At 31.9% G+C, this 20,758-nt stretch overlaps 3 protein-coding genes across 3 annotated transcripts; all 3 read left to right on the forward strand.

The window, feature by feature from the left end:
- Nucleotides 1-261: 261 nt before the first annotated feature.
- LOC111906330 (uncharacterized) lies at nt 262-669 on the forward strand. The gene has a single exon (XM_023902095.1). The coding sequence runs from the start codon at nt 262-264 to the stop codon at nt 667-669; it is 408 nt and encodes a 135-aa protein (XP_023757863.1).
- Nucleotides 670-5,905: 5,236 nt separating this feature from the next.
- Nucleotides 5,906-6,847, forward strand: LOC111906329 (uncharacterized). Its single transcript, XM_023902094.1, has one exon. It carries the CDS (start codon nt 5,906-5,908, stop codon nt 6,845-6,847), a length of 942 nt encoding a protein of 313 aa, XP_023757862.1.
- An 11,467-nt stretch (nt 6,848-18,314) lies between these two features.
- On the forward strand, nt 18,315-19,437 carry LOC128127730 (protein FAR1-RELATED SEQUENCE 5-like). Its single transcript, XM_052766409.1, has 4 exons — nt 18,315-18,395; nt 18,467-18,524; nt 18,676-18,956; nt 19,036-19,437. Exons 1-4 carry the CDS (start codon nt 18,315-18,317, stop codon nt 19,435-19,437), a joined length of 822 nt encoding a protein of 273 aa, XP_052622369.1.
- The last annotated feature ends 1,321 nt before the right edge of the window (nt 19,438-20,758 follow it).

Genomic DNA, 20,758 nt, shown 5'->3' on the forward strand with positions numbered 1-20,758 from the left:
GTTCTCATAGGTAAGCCGGTGAGTTACTTCGCCTCCCTCAAGTCTTTAACCTTCTCCTTCCTCCCGCTCATTTCAACCGCCATTCTAGCTCACACTATCATGTTTCTGATCTTGCTAACATTCCTCCTGTTTGGTGGAATAATTGTTATGTTTGGTGAAAGCGTAGGTTTTGTAATCGGTTTCTTCTCGGTTATCTTGATAAGTTTTTCCATAATCATCGTAAAAATAATCTATCTCCAAACGAATTGGTGCTTGGCTTTTATGGTAGTTGTTGCTGAATCTAACTGGGGGATTCCGGCGTTGAAGCGGAGCTGGTATTTAGTAAAAGGGATGAGATCGGTTTCAGTGTCATTGTCGTCGCATTTTTTAATATTTTTTGGGTCGTATTTTTTGATATTTTTTGGGTCTTTGGTGATGCTGTTTTCGTACAATGTGCCTGAAACTGTTGATGCGTGGAGTATTCTGAACATGATCTGGTTGACGATAACTGGTTCCTTGATGCCGATGATGTGGTCGGTTGTCAACGCTGTGTTGTATATGCACTGCAAGGCTTTTCATGGTGAATTGGCACTTGGGATTGATGAGGGGTTTGATCACCATTACATCATCTTGCCTTCCGATGATGATAAGATCCATTGTGTTGACGTTGTCACTGTTGTGGCAGCTTGATGATCAAGGATTCATGGTTATCGGTTCTTTCTTTCCTGTAGATTTTCACTCTACATGCTCATATGATTTTGTTTTATATATATACGTAAATGTGTAGAAGTTTGTGTAATTGATATATTTTTCTTTAGGACATGTTGAACGTCGTATAAAGATTGTAAGTGTGTAAAGTTTCCATTTTTTTGAAGTATTCTTTCAATGAGTTATCAAATTCAGAATACATTTTAGAAAACACATTGTAATTAAACACCTCTCACCTTCATTGTAATTCAGATGTACTCTCATCCATTTTAGATATAAGTAATTTCCATTTTGTCTTTGTCGGTGACGGATCATCTATTCCTGTAATAGCCATCTCGATAAATCACTAATATGCCATTTTATAACTTTTAGGCAAAATAATATCTCAGTTCAACTTACATACTTTCATAATAGATTTAAATCACAAGTTTTAAAATTTGCATGTTACCATTATCTCTCACACGTTAAAAAGATTTGTCCCTGAAATCACCAATAACGTTTATACAAAGCTTTCATGGATTATATATAATTATCATACAAGTACCTCTATTTGTTACCAATTGTGTCTTCCATCACAAAATTTGTATTTTCCATTATATTACTTCCGATGGATATTAATAATAATTTTCGTATGGACTCACAATGACTCATTTTACTTTTGAAGAGTATGTACTCACAATAAGGTTGATGGACTTACAATTTTCTTATACAATCACCATTTTTTATGATTATCTTCAACCTAACCGTTTGAATAATAACATTATTCTTGTATACATTTTAGCTCTTTTGCGCATATATTCTGATACACATCAACCTTTGACCAATAGTTGCATTTGATTCACCATCCATCAACTTGAACCAACCTGGTTATTTCCACCCTTAAGTTCTAGTCCCTTATTTATATACGCATGCTTAAATGTTATTTCCACCTTTAAGTTCTCCCTTATTTATATACGCATGCTTAAATGTTAAATCATATACTAATATATTAGTTTTTCATAAGAAAATCTGCAGAAAAGTTTTAAATTTTTTAAAAAAGTTTCAAAAAGTCCTAAAAAAATTTAAAAAGAAAATTCTCATATTTTGAGAAAACCACATTATACGTCGTTTATTATTCAAATATAAAAATGACTTTTTCGTTAACTTTGACAAAATTTTAAATAATTGTGATTTTTCTGTTAAAAAAAAAACTTTTAGGATTTTATTTAAAAATTTCCTAAAATAATAGGATTTTTCTGTATTAATCACTTTTCCTTATTATAAGTTGATATGAGAATCATCTTTTAATCATTCTAATTTATCCTCTTCAAAATTTTAGACCAAGTATCAAAGAATAAGTCTATCTCACTCTTTGGAAAAATTGCAACAAGCTTTTATTCTTCAACTAGATACATCATTGTACAGTAAGGTGCATCTACATCATCATATTCTAACAAATCCATACATACTATTCAAATGTTTTGCTCTCGTTTCTTCATCTTCATCACATATTTCCAAACCAATTAATGGAAATCTAATGCAATGTTATACATGATCCAATAGATATAGTATAAAACATTTCCTGAGCATGAGAACTTCATTAATACCTCTCATTATGTCATAATGACATCACTTCATAAGGTATCATTCAAAAGGCATCTGGCATACTATGATCTAAATGAGTTCATCAAAACATACAATCACCAACCATGACGTGTTCACCATGCATGGGGATAAAATCCGTATGTGATCACTTTAGGAAGTTAGTTTAACGAACTTTTACCTTACTTTTGGTCTATAAGCACCTTTAATTTTGAACTTTTACCAACTTATTAAGGGCCTCCTTGGGTATCTTAAACTTCATGCTCATGAATTCTAATAAAATATATGTTATTTATTTTTTATTTTTTTGAAAAAGCAAACATGATATAAATTATTTTATAACACTAGTAAATGAAGTAATATCAATAATTCAAAAATAAACAACAAATATTAAAAGGGTTAATATTATAAAAGACCTAAATTTTAACACGTAATTGGAAAAATCCCTGATATTTTTTTTTATTATTATTGTTGTGGCCACAACTTTCTCGCAGAATTATCACTCTAGCCCACTTAACGAGTTTCATGGTGTAATTTTTTTCAAACCTCAGGGACTAAATTTGAACTTTTTAGGATTAATTTTGCAAAAAAGTTAACTAACTTAAACATGAAACTCGTTAAGTTGGTTAAAGTAATAATTGTGCGAGAAAGTTGTGGCCACAACAATAATAAAAAAAAAATATCAGTACTTTTTCCAATTACGCGTTAAAAATTTAGGGCTTTTATAATATTAACCCTTAACTTTATTTTTCGTTTTTGTATACTTTATTTATTTTCGTTTTTTTTATAAATATATGTACATTTTTATTTTCTTATATATATATATATATATATATATATATATATATATATATATATATATATATATATATATATATATTACTTATTTTTATTTTTTAAATTTATTTTTCAACAATTTTTTTAAACCTTTTTACCTTTTTTTTTTTCTATTTTTTAGTGTATATATAGAGTATATTAGAGTTTTTTTTAGATTTTTTCATATTTCTTTTCGTATTATATTTTTTTTTTCATCTTTTTATTGTTTTATTTTTTTCTTATTTGTTTTCCAATTATTTGTTTTTTTTGTTTTTTTTTTTGTATTTTTATCTTTTTATTGACATTTTTCAAAAAATATAAAATGTATTCATATATTAGAGTATATTACAATTTTGATAATTTATGGTTTTTGTAATTGTTTTTTATTTTTATTCAAGTAAATAAAGTGGTTATGTTTATATTTGTAATTTCGGTCCAACTTATTTTTTTTTTCTTTATTGCTATTATATTTATGTTACGAAAAAAAATGAAAATTAAAAAAAATAGTTTGTTTACTAAGAATTAGTGTTTCAATGTGTTATATAACTTGCAAATTAAATCATATTTCTATATGTGATATCAATAGATTAAATTCAAAATAATATTTTTCAATTTAATAATAGACTAAAAAAAAAAAAATAGTCGATCTTCATAAAAGAAAAAACTTGTTATAGTAATTTATATTGAATTCAAGTTCGTTACTTGAATCAAAGTAAATAAAAACATTAGAAAAACCATAAATAACTAAAATAGGAAAAAAAAAATAGAAAACAAAAATTGTAATATGAAAAAACCTTAGAAAAATATTAGAAAAACCATAAATAACAAAAAATATAAAAAAATAAAAAGGTGAAAAAAATAAAATATAATACAAAAAAAAATCTGAAAAAACCTAAAAAAGAAAATCTAATATACATTATATATACACTAAAAAATAGAAAACAAAAGGTAAAAAGGTTTAAAAAAATAGTTGAAATTAGAGTTAAAAAATGAAAAAAATAAAGTATATATATAAAAAGAAAATAAAAAATGTACATATATTTATAAAAAAACCGAAAATAAATAAAGTATACAAAAAACGAAAAATAAAGTTAAAAAACCATGTGGTGTAATTTTTTTTTTCAAATCTCGGGGACTAAATTTGAGCTTTTTACGACTAATTTTGCAAAAAAGTTAACCAACTTAATCATGAAACTCGTTAAGTGGGCTAGACTGATAATTCTGCGAGAAAGTTGTGGCCACAACAATAATAAAAAAAATATCAGGGCTTTTTCCAATTACGCGTTAAAAATTTAGGGCTTTTATAATATTAACTCAATATTAAAAATAGCAACTTTTTAAAACATTTATTAAAATAAAAGAAATTCTCAAATCACGTTACGTGATTATAGATACATCGGGTTCAGATCGGTTTAGATCAGATTAGACCGTTTTGTGAAAGAAACTATTGTGTTTGTCTTTAAACAGACAACAAAAGTATCTTATGATTTAAAAGGATAACCTATTTATTTATTTATTTAAAATGATAACTAGCTCATGTTTTATATATATTTACCTATTATCTTAGAGAGTGAATATTTTGGTCTTAATATTTTAATTTTACATTTTTATATCAAATTTTAAATATTATTACTAATTTGGTTCGAACAATTTACGATTTTATCTCAAAATTTAGTTTAATTGACAAGTTTTTTTTTTCTAAACCTTTTTTAGGACTTTTTTAATAATTTTTTACAACCTTTTTAATGATTTTTTTCTTAACCTTTTACAGGCATTTTAAAATTCTTTCACAAAATGTTTTAAAAGTTTTTTTATATTTTCATACAACTTTTTTTATAGCCTTCATGTAACTCGTAAGAAAATGTAAATAAGTTTAAAAAAAAAAATTGTAATGTTATATTAAAACTTTATTACAACGTTTCACATAGACTTCTTACAGAAGCATGTTTCATAGCAAATAGTCAATACAACTTCTTAAATTCGTTGTACATTTTTTTTTTTAACTTTTTTTATATTTTCATATGACTTATTTTAACAGAATTATTTTAAAATGTTATAAAAAGAATAAAAAGTTAAAAAAAAAAAATCTATGAAACTGTTTATAAATATTGTATTTTTTCAAAGAGTTGTACGAAAGTTATCAAAAAAAAAATTGTATATGAAATATTAAAAAAAAAACGTTGTAAAAACAATTTAAAACATGCTATAAAAGAATTAAGAAAACCTGTAATAAATTAAGAAAACAATTTTTAAAAAAGGTGTAAAAAATTATAAAAGCGTCTTAAAACAGTTGTAGAAAAACAAATTTCTAAATTTAATTGAATTAAAATTTGGACAAAAATGTAAAATTAGACAGAAGTGTGGTTATGGGTTTAAACTTTAAAACATAAAATATATGTATTGAAAAATTAAAGTGAAAAAAAAAAAAAAAAAAAAAAAAACAATAATTTTCTTTCCAGATAACGATCTAAACCCTGATGCAAAGAAACTTCCATTTCATCGTCTTTCTTCATGACCTTTTCGATGATTGAGATCGATTCATTAGACAATTTCTCACACCTGCGAATTCAAATAGTTGCCATTGACAACAACGTTTTTTCTTCTTTTTATTCTTATTTAAACCAATGAAAAGTCCAATTTTCAATGCGCGAGATCAATATTCCAACACACAACGGACCCACATTCGATTGAATACAGGTCAACATACCACGTGGCAGACAACTACTGGATACGAGCACCTTAACTATAACGAAAAGACATTATTATCGATGTGTATATACCTCTACTACAGCCGCCCCCACCATCGTCCTCTGCCGCTTCCATGGAAATGACACCGGTGAACACCGTTAACCTCTGCGGCGTACTCTCCGAGTCGCAGAGGATCCTGAAATCTAACTACTGGCACTTCTTCGCCTTAGCCCTCTTCTTCCTCCCTCTCTCAATCTCCATCGTCTTCACCCCTACTGTCAACCCTCATCTCTCCGGCCACTTCACCACCGACCTCTCCCACAAGCTTCCGACAAATTATCAGAACATTATAATTGTTCAGCTCCTTTACATCATAATCGTATATCTCCTCGCCCTATGCGCCATAGGTACGATCTCCTACAGTACATACAATGTTCTCATAGGTAAACCGGTGAATTACTTCGCCGCCCTCAAGTCCCTAATCTTCAACTTCTTCCCGCTCGTTTCAACCGCCATTGTAGCTCAGATACTCCTATTTTTAATCTCCCTAGCTTTCCTCCTGTCTGTTGGAGCAATTGTTATGTTGGGGAAAAGCCTAGGGTTTGTATACGATTTCAACTGGACTTCCTTCATGTGGGTTTCCATCGCCTTAGGTGCGATGTTAATCGGAATACTAATCTACTTCCAAATGAACTGGTGTTTGGCTTTAACGGTGGTTGTTGCTGAATCGAAATGGGGATTTGCGGCTTTGAGACGGAGCTGGTGTTTAGTGAAGGGGATGAGATCGGTTTCATTGTCATTGTTGTTGTATTATTTGATCGGGAATGGGCTTCTGGCATGGGTGTCTTCGAAGCCTGTGTATGATCATCATAACTCTGTCTTCATAACAATGCTTGGTTCCTTCTTCTTGATGATGTGTTTGCTTGCAAGCACTGTTGCCAACGCTGTATTGTATATGCACTGCAAGTCTTTCCATGGTGAATTCGCTCTAGAGGTTGCAGAGGGGTTTGATTACATCAACTTGCCTGTTGATGATGAGAAGGTCATTCATGTTGTTACTGTTGTGGAAGCTTGATGATGAAGGTTAGCGGGTTGTTGTTTTATTTACCTGTAGATGTTTACTGTGTTTATATTGTTTTGTTTTTAACATACAAGTCTAGAAATTTGTGTAATTGATGTAGAATTCTGTAAAAAGTACATCTTGACTTGTAAAATTTCTATATTTGTCAGCATTATTGCAATGAATTTAGAGAAAATTTGTGATATAACCAAAAAGAAAAGAATGTTCGAAGAAAATGACCAAGGAAAAATGGATTTTGGAAAATAACCAAAGGATCCGTAGAGCACCTTTTGCGGATCTATTAGTTGCTCTGCAGATCCGCTACACCTCTGCGGAATTGCTGTTTTTTTATTTTTTTTCATTTTTTTTTTGTTTTTTTTTCCGTTTATTTTCGTTTATTAATATTTTTTTTAAATACACTAATACCTTATGTGATTATATAAATAATTTGACAAAAAAAAATGTTAAAAATAATGAACTTATGTTCGATATCAGTCCACATAACTGTTTGAGAATCCACATAACCGTTATCAGCGGATCAGTGTACACCTCTGCAGATCAGTGTACACCTCTACAGATCAGTGTACACTCTCTGCGGAACCATTAAATGCTCTGCGGAATTGCTGTTTTTTTATTTTTATTTTTGTTTTTTTGTTTTTTTTTTCGTTCATTTTCGTTTATTAATATTAATTTTTTTTAATACACTAATACCTTATGTGATTATGTAAATAATTTGACAAAAAAAAGTTAAAAATAATAAACTTATGTTTGATATCAGTCCACAGAACTCTTTGGGAATCCATTCTCAGCGGATCCATTAAAGCCTGTGTGAATCTAGCTACAGCTCTGCGGAATGTTGGTTTTTTTAATTTTTTTAATTTTTTTAATTTTTTTAAATTTTTTTAATTTTTTAATTTTTTTTTTTTGCGTTCATTTTCGTTTATTAATATTATTTTTTTTAAATACACTTATACTTTATGTGATTATTATGTAAAAAATTTGACCAAAAAAAAGGTTAAAAATAATGAAATATTTTATGTAATACGTTTGCTGCTAATGTATGTTTTTCATATATTTGTATTGTTTTGTATTTTATGTTTTATGGAATAAAGTAAAAGTTAACTCAACTGATTTTGTAAATAACCTAATACAAACGAAATACATATAAATAACGTAATACAATAATCAGTGTACACCTTTGCGGATCAGTGCACACCTCTAAGGATCGGTGTACACCTCTGCGGATCAGTGCACACCTCTAAGGATCGGTGTACACCTCTGCGGATCAGTGCACACCTCTAAGGATCGGTGTACACCTCTAAGGATCAGTGTACACCTCTAAGGATCAATGCATACCTCTAAGGATCAGTGTACACCTCTAAGGATCGGTGTACACCTCTAAGGATCAATGCATACCTCTAAGGATCAGTGTACACCTCTGCGGATCAGTGCACACCTCTAAGGATCAGTGTACACCTCTACGGATCAGTGCACACCTCTAAGGATCAGTGTACACCTCTGCAGATCAGTGCACACCTCTAAAGATCAGTGTACACCTCTGCAGATTAGTGCACACCACTAAGGATCAGTGTACACCTCTGCGGATCAGTTATAGAAGTTATAGACGCATTTAAGTGGTTATTTGTGAGTTTGTGAGTTTCAATTACTAGTAGAAGTTGTTTTTTCGTTGTGTTTGTAGAGAGTGATTTGTAAAATGAGTTTTGTTATTTTGTGTACGGGAGGGTCGTGACAGTTAGTTAATGGAGTTGAGGTTTACGTTAGAAATAATGTGAAAAACTATGGTTTAAATCTTCCTCCTAACATTGACCATGAAATGTTATTACAAATTGTTAGAAGTAAGGTGAGTGTCTTAAATAGTCATATATGTTTGTCTTTTAAACACCCGGAGCTAGGATATGTCATGGAGCTTGGAGATGAAACTGATGTATTTCAATTGAGACATGTAATGTCTGAATCAAAGAAGACGGTGCATTTGTATTTAACGGTGGTAGATGAAGAACAAGCAGTGGTTAACAACCAGTTTAATCCAACAAAAACTAATAGATGTCGTAGAGAAAGCCAATGTGATGGAAACCGTTCAAGGGGAAGAGGAAATGACACTTTTGTATCAGATAATGATAAAGAACCAAAAGTGGGCAAGACTGAATTACAACGTGAAAATTTGTTCGAGTTTGGAGAAGTTCCTGAAATTGATGATCGAAGATGTGAGGAAAAATCAAATGAAGGGTGGTCGGATGATGAGTACACGCAACGAAAAACTGCTTTTAATCCATGGTATTGTATTCCTTCTATTCCTGGTTGTCCAGAATCTATTCTTGAACCTGGACCATTTCACAGTTTAGGTCCGAATGATAAATTAATTGTCAATCAAACCTATAACACCAAAAAAGAGCTAGCATCTGCTGTTAAATTCAAAGCCGTTAGAGAAAAATTTCAGATAAAGGTTGAAAAATCTTCAAAATCTCGGTACCAGGTTGTTTGTATGCAAGAAAACTGTCATTGGCGTTTATACGCATGTATCATTAAAGGAACAAAAATGTTTGAAATTAAGACGTTTAATGACGAGCATACATGTTCTTCATTGCTTATACACCCAAATTATAGGCAAGCAAATAGCGAAGTTGTGGGAACCAATGGACACAACAGACCGAACATCAGTGGCAGCAGCATCCAGACAACCAATGAACACAACAGACCGAACATCAATGGCAGCAGGAGCTACATAACCAATGGGCGCAAGAGACCGAATACCAACCGTAGGAAGAGCCACAAAACCAATGGCAGGGTTGCACCGAGTACCAATGACAGCAAGAGCCAGATAACCAATGGACACAAGAGACAGTAAACCTAGGGACACAAGCAACAGATAATTCATGGACAGAATACGAAAACAGATCAAAGTTTCCGTGGTTCGATTTGAATGAATAAAGTTTATTTCAAAGTATGTTTATTATGAGGGTTGTATGTTTATGCTTTTTAAGGTATGTTTTCTAACCTATAAAAAACATGGAATATTTGTATAATTTTAATTAGGTTATTTATATGCACCGGTTTGTATTACGTTATTTATATGTATTTTGTTTGTATTAGTGTATTTAAAAGAAAATTTAATATAAATAAACTAAAATTAACGCAAAAAAAAAAAACGGAAAAAAAAACCTTTTTTTGTCAAATTTTTTTACATAATAATAACATAATGTATTAGTGTATTTTAAAAATATAATATTAATAAACTAAAATTAGCGCAAAAAAAAATTAAAAAATTAAAAAAAACTACATTCCGCAGAGGTGTAGCAAATCCGCAGAGGGCTTAATAAATCTGCAGAGGGTGCTCTGCGGATTGTAGTCAACCGTGGCCAATCTATTATTTCGTGGGCTACTTTTGGCTAATGCATTTTTTTGCTGTTTTTTGATAGGTAATTAGTGTTTTAGGCTAGATTAGTAATTTTTCCAAATATAAAATACATTAATTATAAAGAATGCTATTTATTATTAATATTTATGATATTTAATTATGGTAATATTCTTTATAATTAGTACTTTAATTAGTGTTTATTATACGTACCTTAGACACATATTTTGTATTTCCACTTATAGACTATTATATCCTTCGATCTTTAATTTTAGATAGTGAAGAGAAAGAAATATCCTCCCATATTATATATCCTTCTTTACATAGTTTTTAACCAAAATATGGCATCCATGGAGAATATAATTACCGGTTAATTGTATTTGAAAAACTATTTACCAAATAATGGTAATATTTATTACGACTCATGTTTCCATGCGAAAAAATAAATATACAAAAACTAGACTCACTTAACAACTTTTTATTGAATCTCTTGTCTCCACTCTTCATCAGAACATCCTTTAAATGGAAGGAACGTTGGAGAAATTGATTGAAGTTATTTCGGTTTTAGTTTTGCTTCAATCTCTTTGCTCTTTTTAACTTCTTCTCCGGAGTTTTTGTGTTGGTTTTTCCCTACACTCAACCTTATCAGTTGGATCGATTTGTGTGTGGTTGTATTAAAGAAGAGACATTGTGATGATCTAGAGTCGTTTCATCTATGTTGGTTTTCCTTTCTAGTCTTGCTTTAAGAAATGGTGGCAACCAATCACGCCCATTCTTCGAAACACCCAAATAATTATAAGGTAAAACTTTCATTTTTAAGTCAATTATAAACATCTTTAATCCATTTTAAAGTTAAAATTATATAAGAGTAAAATAATTATCAGAGTATAATCTCAAAATCACAAAGTGTGGAAAAATGGGTGGATCCGGTGTAGTCACGTCGGGCCCTTCCCTTTCAAACCAAAAGTACCTGAAAACATTTTAAACATAAATCGTATGTACAAAGCTTAGTGAGTTCCCCAAAATACCACATACCATACATATCATACACACATACATACATCAGGCCCCGCCCGGTACATTCATCAGACCCCCCTTGGCATCGGACCCCGCATGGTATACATAGTACATACCATACATGCAAGAATCACACAGACAACTAGCATCCTAATCATAATAAATCATGGATCGGCATTGGTGCCTTCGACCTGCCAAACACTAGAATGAGACTCACCGTAGTCTGCTGACAGTCAAAACGATGCTCGGACTGTTGAATCGGAGAATCCTCACACTAACCAATCAAATAAAACCGCAATTAATAATTGGGCCCTAAACCATAATCGGGAATCTAACCAATCAAATAATACCCAGGGTAAAAGTCCATTTTACCTTTCCCTCACTTGACCCAAATTCAAAAAGGCTAGTGGCCCAACAAGACCTAAAACCCTAATAGTCCAAATATGGCCCAAATCACAAAAATCAATGAAAGTCAAAAGCTGCTGAGTATGCCTAACGTACGCCACCCTTGGCCAGTACGCGTTGCATACGAGCTAGGCATGCCCAGTGTACTCCACAACAGCCCAATCTCACCATTAAGTGCTTAATTGGTTAAGCCACCAAGTCCACTTCTTAAACCTGATCCTAAATAATGTACATAAAGTTGACAACTTTGCTCCTTGGCATGTCTTAATGGGACCCAATACTTGTTTTTTTGACCATCAAAACCTATATTATTGAAGATGAATGGAAGTGATAACAATCGACTATTGGCATCTTATTTTGTTAATTTGTTTAGCGGCTAATAATAGTGATTTTGAAGCTTACCGATTGAAGATGAATGGACGTAGCGTTGTCGAAGAAGATCGTTGTGCCATCCGTGGATTTTTAACGCTTGGTCGTGCGACGTGCGAGTGTTTTTGGTAACAAAAATTGGGTATATAAGTTAAGGATTATAATCACATAAAAATAGTTAGGATCCCATATTATCAACTCCATACAATAATTAAATGAACTGAGGATATAACATTCCATATATTAAATATTCAGTGGATATATCAAAAACATCCTTAGAATATCAGCTCACTTGAATGTAAAATGTCAAATATAATAATGTTGTTAATTATGTATCATTAAACTTCTCTTTATCGAATAGGTAAACCGTAAATGATGTATTATGGAACAAATGTTGTATTAACAAATATTGTTTTCTATTGAAGGAGTTGTCCAGATAAAAATAAATGACAGTTATATCTTAAGAGCATCCACAACGTAGAGTTTAATGAGAGAGTTGAATGAGATGACATGCCTAATTGACATTCATTAGATTAAACTCTACCATTATAGGTTGTCATGTTGACATTTAATGGATATGAAATTCAATGGCCATTGAACATTCCAATATGTAAAAGAACCCTTTAACTATTAAAAATGTATTTCATTAAACTTTATAAAATCCAATTCATTGTAAGAAAATTAATGTAGAGTTGTATAGAAAGTAGATTGATGACGTGTCTATCCATTAAACTCTAATAAATTTAATGCATTGTTGATGCCCTAAATAAGATAACATTTGTAAATTGTTATTTGTTTTTGTTTTCCTTCAACTCTAACATCATATTTTTAAACTCTGAGTGCATCTTAAGAAGCAAGTTTGTATATTTGTCTAGAGTTAATTCCTCGTATATCCTCCCTAAATATTACAGTTTTTTCTCTTGTCGTGTAAAAAAGCCACATTTAATATTTCTTAATAAAAAAATGATTGACTGCATTGCATTTCCTATAAACATTTAAACACAAATATTGAAATTAAGGCAACTCGAAAACCTTCTACCAAGGCTTTTGGGAGTCTAGGAGATAGATAATGGAGCTTCTAAATTACATCAACGTCTCAAATCAACCTCCCCGTTCTATAGCTTGATACAAATGATGAAGAGGCTATTAAAATGAAGAAGACGAAAAATGATATATTAGGTTGTACATAGCAAAGCATTCTCTAGTTAAATTAGATTACTTTTCCTCCTCGTCAATTGAAATTAAGTCGTATGTGTATAACATGTTCGTTTGTAATTTAATATTATTAAAATCATTAATTCATAAATAATTCAAAAACAGTGGCTGACAGTTTGCGACATTGAGGAAACACAAATATTTTTTGTGTATCTTTTCTAATGACCAAGGATCAAAATTGTAATTTTTTAAATCGTATAGACGCTATCTGTCAACTTTTAAAGATAAGCCGAAACCAACGAATCTAATCAAACAAGGTCTACATCTACATCTACATTAGTTAATGTAGAGAACAATTAGATTAACTAAAATAGTCAAGTAGTTGAGGGTAAACTCGTATAGTCTAGTCGTATCTAATACGCGTAAAAGGCTAAATTATATAAATAGTCATATGGATATGGTTTAGCAAGATAATCAACTTTGGTTAAAAATTTTGTTTTTGTTATACACTCGTAGTCATGGTGATGAAGAGGTTAGGTTAGATTTTGTGTTTAATTATATTTCGATTATATTTTTAATTTAATTTAATTCTTATATAATAATTCTTATAAGAAAATGCGATAAAGAGATAAAATAATTAAAAGAAAATCTAAAAAAATGACAAAAGGTTAAAAAGGTCATTTCATTTGGCATATGGACCAAACCTGCTAATATCACTATACCACAGGGATACCGGTGTAACAGAAAAATAGTTGGACCCATGTTTCCTATTTCACTATAATACAGGGACCATTTATGTAAATTAATGTAAATGTAATCACAATTTCATAACTTTTTTCCTTTTGAAGCAGCAACGGTGGAACTGCAGAAGAGACAAAGTCCTGCACCCGGTCAAAACATTTGGCATATGACCAATGGATACGAAGTCCTTGTCTGCACCTACTACATAATATCAAAAGATCTTCATTTCCCGGATAAAACTCTCGTCCATCACCACCACCAACCACCGTGATCTGCCGCTTCAATGGAAATAACACCGGTGCACACCCTGAACCTAAGCGGCGTCCTCTCCACGTCAAAGAGGATTATCAGAGCTAACTACTCCCACTTCCTCGCCTTATCTCTCTTCTTCCTCCCTCTCTCCATCTCTCTCGTCATCACTCCTACCTTCCACCACTTCGCCGTCGATCTCTTCCACAACTTTCCGCAAAATCATAAGGCTGTGAGTTCTCATCTCCTTTACATCCTAATCATCTATCTCTCCACTCTCTGCGCCATAGCCATGATCTCCTACAGTACATACCATGGTTTCGTAGGTAAGCAGGTCAACTTCTTTACCTCCCTTAAGTCCCTAACCTCATCCATCTTGCCAGTCATCATAACCGCTATTGTAGCTCACATCTATCTATTTCTAATCTCGTTAACTTTCCTCCTGTTTGTTGGAGTAATTTTTACGTCGGCGCAAAGCCTAGGGTTTGTAATCGATTACAACTCGATTCACTTCACGATCTTTTCCGTCGTCGTAGTTGCGACCTTAATCGCAATAATAATCTATTTCCACTTGAATTGGTCTTTGGCTTTTGTGATCGTTGTTGCCGAATCCAAATGGGGATTAGCGCCATTGATTCGAAGCTCGTATTTAGTTAAAGGGATGAGATCTGTTTCATTCTTATTGTTGTTGTATTTTGGTATTTTTATCGGGATTTTTGCGTGGTTATTTTCGGACACTATGTATCCTCCGACGTCGAGTAGCCAAAGCTTTCTAGGGTTTCCGATGCTTGGTTCCTTCTTCCTGATGCTTATGTTCCTTCGGAGCTCTGCTAGCAACACTGTATTGTATATGTACTGCAAGGCTTTGCATGGTGAATTGGCACTTGAGATTGATGAGGGGTTTGATCACCATTACATCAACTTGCCTTCTGATGAAGAGAAAGTCCCTCAAATTGTTTCTGTTGTAGCAGCTTGATAATCAATGTTAGTGGGTTCTGTAATTCCTACAGATGTTTACTGTTGTGCTTATATGGTTTTGTTTTATACATACAAGTTTTATATAGAACTGTTTAAAAAGTAAAAACATTTGTAAGCGTGTAAAGTTTATATCTTTTTCCCTGTTTTGAAGACATGTGTTATGGCTACGTTATGTATGTATGTATATTTTTTTCATGTTGCTGAATTTGTTCTTATTATAGTATTGTACTTTCATGGGTTTGTTGATTATAGTATCATATTTCCATTTCTTCTGTTTAAAGCATTGTACTTTGGTAGTTATACTTATTTGGGATGATTTTTCAAAGTACATTGCTGATATATGCTAAAATGTATAGATTTTCTATAACATTTCTGTATTAATCGGGTGGTTGATCTTAATTTGAGGTCTGGTTAAGCACTAATTTGGTATTTTCGGTTTTTAGACCTTATGGATGACTATCAAGGTAAAATAATGGACTAATGCGGGTTTTTCACATCTCAAAACGAGCATTTCAATAAGCCCAAAAGTAGAAAATAAATCAGCAAAGGGCAGCCCACTTTGCAACAATTTAAGTTTGACAGCTCATTTGTGTCCAAACATAGCAATCAATAGCAGGCCTTTTAGTAGCCCAACAACATATTTTCTGGTAGCCTGAGAAGACAGTATGGCTGCTAACCGAAATCAGTGTCCAAAATTATAGTAAAATCAGCATCTTATTGGCAGCCTTTTGTGATAAAAGACTCAACAGAAAAAGAGTGAAATGGTAACCAAATATTGAGCTGATGGAATATTTAGCAGCCAAATGTGGAGTGAGAAATGAAGAGTATAGAGTATGAGTGACAAATCGGTCAGGTGTGTTGTGTTTTTTTAACTGATATTACACGATGATGTTTTATATAACATGGACACGATATGACATTGTATCGTGATTTGCTTTACTAACATGAAAAATGACCCAATTAAAACAAGATTAAAACGACAAACACGTAAAAAATAAAATAAAATAATTCTTTAGTTTATTTGATTCTTAATTAATTATACAAAACACGATAAACATGAAAACACGACAGACGCATGCTAATTATGTCAATGCTGTATTGAATTTTGAACATTAATACGAAACGACACTAAATTGAGTTTTTTTTTTTACACTTGACACGTATTCAAAATCTAATTTCGTCTTAATTTTGTTTCGTGTCATGCCATGGATTGCCGTCCCATTACAATTTACAAAACATGAAATTCTTTATGTTATGTTGAATTTTGACTTTCATCATTTTGACTTATTATGCACTGTAGGGGTTTATGGTTATTTTCTATTACAACATTATATTTGTTCCTTGAAAATCTACCCAAATTGTAGCATTGTATATTAAAGATCTATTAAGTTGAAAGAGTGAAAGTCGTTTTGTATTTTGAAGACGTTGCTATAATTGGGTTAAAACTTTCTAACAAAAAATTGCTGTAACAAGGAAAAAATAAAAATAAGATCTACTATAATAAATAAGTAGATGAAAATGTAATTAGGTTATAGGGTATGAAAAGGAAAAAATATAGGAAGAGGGAGCTGTGGGAACACCGCGCCCCTCATATCGTGACCCATATTTAGCTTCCTTTTATGAGACAAACAAATTGTTATGTGAATCTCAGCTAAAGGGTTGGCTAAAAAAGACATCTTAAGTTTTCATTGGGTGCTGTTAATAAGACATCCTTGTAGATACTTTTAGACACCCAATTTAAAAGTCAAATAACTTTTTGCATTGGGATTTCCGTTTGACTACATTAACATTTAAGGGTGACGTTATCCGACAACTTTTACTTTTTTTCAACCAATGCATGTTCCGAAAATTTTCTGTTCTTAATAGTGTTTGACTTTAAGATTTCAGCTTTTTCACTTTACAAACCACCAACTATTAACTTTAATACAACAATAAACATGTTTTAATTACATCTTCTACAAACTAATCAGTAGTAATTATCATTAATAAAAAAATAACAAATTTCTTATGTCCACCAACTACCACCTTCACAACCGTCGGTATATCACCACCACCACTAAAAACCACCGGAAATCGCATGAAACATTTGCTGGCCAACATTAACCACCATCAGATAGTGAGATATAGAGAGAAAACCGAAAGAGAAGAAAGAGAAGGAGCAAGTTATCCGAAACCGTACCAGAGAAGGAGAAAGAGCATTGCACACAAGGCGTGAACCTCGTCGGAAAACACTTGAATCTCCCCGGAAGCGTGAAACCTCGCCTGAAACGTCGTCTGAAGCGTGGAACCTTGTCGGGATCGCTTGAACCGTTGGTATCACCGACGGATTAAGAACGAGAGAAATAGAAGTTAAAAAAAAACCTCGCTGGAAATCTCTTGAAGACGACGGGAATTGCTCTCTCTTGTTGGACGGCGGCTAAATTTTTTCTAGGGTAGAAAGAGAAGTAAGTGTTTTTATCAAGGTTCTAAAAAGCTCGTCATGGCTCCGCCATGGTGCGCCACGACTCCAAGGCTTGTACATGCCGCCAAACTTTGCCAAAACGCCGCCTTAACTCATATATGTGTATAAAAATGAATAATAGTTGAAAATACATATAAAAATATTAATTATATAGAAAATTGCCGCCTTAAGCCACGCCTTACAAACGACGTGACTCGCCAAGACTTGGAAAAGCTTGAGACTTGACATTGCCGCCAAATCAAGCCTTAAGTTATTTAGAACCTTGGTTTTTATACTCTACAAATTTACATTTAAAGCCCACCTATTTTGAAGATATTTTAAAATATACCCTTTAACTTTATAAAAGTATTAAAAAAATGTATAGGATGAATAGTTTTAATTAGTTGTAGAACGACATATATTAGGTATATATTAGGTTACTGTATGTATATGTTATTTGATTTAGAGTTAAGATAACAAGTGGACATAAATTTAAAAAAGCGGACATATTAAATTTTTGATTGATTACATAAATTTTAATAAATGAAATAAATAATATTTTAGTAAAATAATATTACATTGAGGATAATATATTTTGGGCTAAAAAAAAATGGGTTGAAAGTTAAAAGTTGGGCTTCACGTTTATTAGTTTACACTAATTTTTTTTTTATAAAACATTTTAGTTTTTAGATTAATAGTTTATATATAATTTTATTTTTTATATTTATTTATTATTTTGCAGTGTTTAGCAAAAAATGTGGAGACCCAACGGAAATATTTTAAATGATGACGGCTTTGAGAACATGACGACGACATCATCGTTTTCTACCAAGCGGGTATAATTCAAATGTTGATTAACATTTTTTATCATTGTGTTACAATTTGTTAACAACTTTTTTTTAAATAGGTGTTTGAGTCTCGTGATGAGTTGATGGAATGGGTGCAAAACATTGCATTCTCTCTTGGTTATATCATCGTGATGAGAAGATCAAAGTCAAAAAATGGCGTGGTGTCTTATATTACACTTATTTGTGACCGTGGCCGGGAATACGAAAGCAAAGCAACAATTAAAAATTTCTGGAACCAAAAAAATCAATTGTAACTTTCAATTGGTAGGTTCGTATATCAAACAATATGACGGTTGGACCCTCAGGGTGATATGTGATCAACATAACCATCCACTTGCACAATATATGGAGGGACATGCTTTTGCTAGGCGGTTGAAAGAACACGAGAAACAATTGGTAGCTGACTTGACAAATCTAAATGTTACACTACATGACATACTCTCGATAATAAAGGAGCGCGACGAGAATAATGTGTCTACACTAAAAACCATATACAATGAGCGTCTTAAGCTTCGCTCGTCTCGGAATTACGGAAAAACTCCAATGCAGGTTAGTATATCCAACAAGTAGTATTTTAAATTTAATTTATATATTAAATTTTTTATTATTTAACAGTATATAAATGTAGGTTCTAATGGAAATGTTGAACGAGAAACATTTTGTTACGGATTTCTCGGTAAACAGTATTTCAAATGAATTGGAAAATCTTTTCTTCATTCATCCACGGTTGTTGAATATATGGAAGGCATTTCCACACGTTTTGATTATAGATGCAACATACAAGACCAACAAATATGGTATGCCTTTTGTTCAGATTGTTGGCACAACTTCAACCAACAAGACATTTAGCATAGCTTTTGCCTTTATCGTTAATGAAAAGGAGGATAACTATAATTGGGTGTTAACGTGTCTAAAGTCCACACTAGAGAAGTGCATGCACCCACATGTTATAGCCACAGACAGGGAATCGGCACTGATGAACGCATGTCAACAAGTTTTCCCCGGTGCCACTCGGTTACTTTGTAGATGACACATTACTGAAAATATTAGAAAGCGTTGGAGGAGAACATTCAAGATAGACGATGAGTGGAAAGCCTTTCGTATAATGTGGACTGTACTTGTTGACTCTCCAACAAGGATAGTGTACAATGAAAACTACAAAACACTCCAATCGATGTTGAGAAATTATCAAGGTACAAATCTTCTTATTTTCTAACTAGTTATTTATGATTTTAGATTATTTTTATAGATAAATAACATTTATATAATTGCAGATGTTTTAAATTATCTGGATGAAGTTTGTTAAACAAATATAAGGAAATGTTTGTCTCAGTCTGGATCGATCAACATCTCAACTTTGGATAACGAACTAAAAATAGAGTTGAGAGCGCACATTCAAATCTAAAGAAGTACTTGGATGGTACAAATTCTTCTCTTGATAAATTTATCTGTCACACCCCCAAACCAGAACGACGGAAACGTTCGGGGGCAGAGGACGTCATATTCAGTATCATAACAGTTCATAGAAAGGAAAGTACACACCACCATATATATTAAAGTTTCCAAAATGTTTACATAATTGTATTCGTTACATGTTCACAAGATAAATACATAAAAATCTTTCAAAAGAAGTAATTAACGTCAGCACGTTAATCCCCAAAAGTTGATTTCCAAATCTGCTTAGCGGTTCCCTGAGAATACAAGTTATTTCAAAGAAAAAGTGTCAACAATTAAGTTGGTGAGTTCATGAGTAGTGTTTTGAGAAAATGTACGCCATTCGAAAGTTCGTGTATGTTTTCCAGAAAACGCAGTATTTCAAATGTAAAGAGTTATGATTCGTTGGGTTGAAAATGAATGTATTAGATCCAAAAAATCCCATATTTTCCTTAATAGTTGAGATATGATTTGTTGTGTTTTCCAAGAAAAACCCTTATTTTCTTATAAAAGTATGAAATGCATATGAATGTTCATATTATATGTTGTAAATAGTTGCACCAAGAAAATCCCTTATTTTCCTATTAGTTGTTTGTTTTAGATGCAGGAGAAACCCTTATTTTCCTAACAGAACTGGCAGTCTCTAAGACCGAAAATCGCAAGCAACTGACATGCTTAAAAGTTGTAGCATAGTTTTATATAATAAAGTTATACGAAGATCGCACTTGTTAGATGAAGAATAGTTTTAATAGCTACTCGTTCATAAAAACATAATACCATAATAACTGTATATCCGATGAGTTTTATAACCATATTAAACATAATATGCATGTAGCGACGTTCTTCAGGCGTCGTAGCGTTATGACAAACTGTCACCCCAAAGGACGGACTGTAGCTAACAGTCAGGGCGCGGGATC

This window comes from Lactuca sativa, chromosome 8 (assembly GCF_002870075.4).
Source record: "Lactuca sativa cultivar Salinas chromosome 8, Lsat_Salinas_v11, whole genome shotgun sequence".
NCBI lineage: Eukaryota > Viridiplantae > Streptophyta > Magnoliopsida > Asterales > Asteraceae > Lactuca > Lactuca sativa.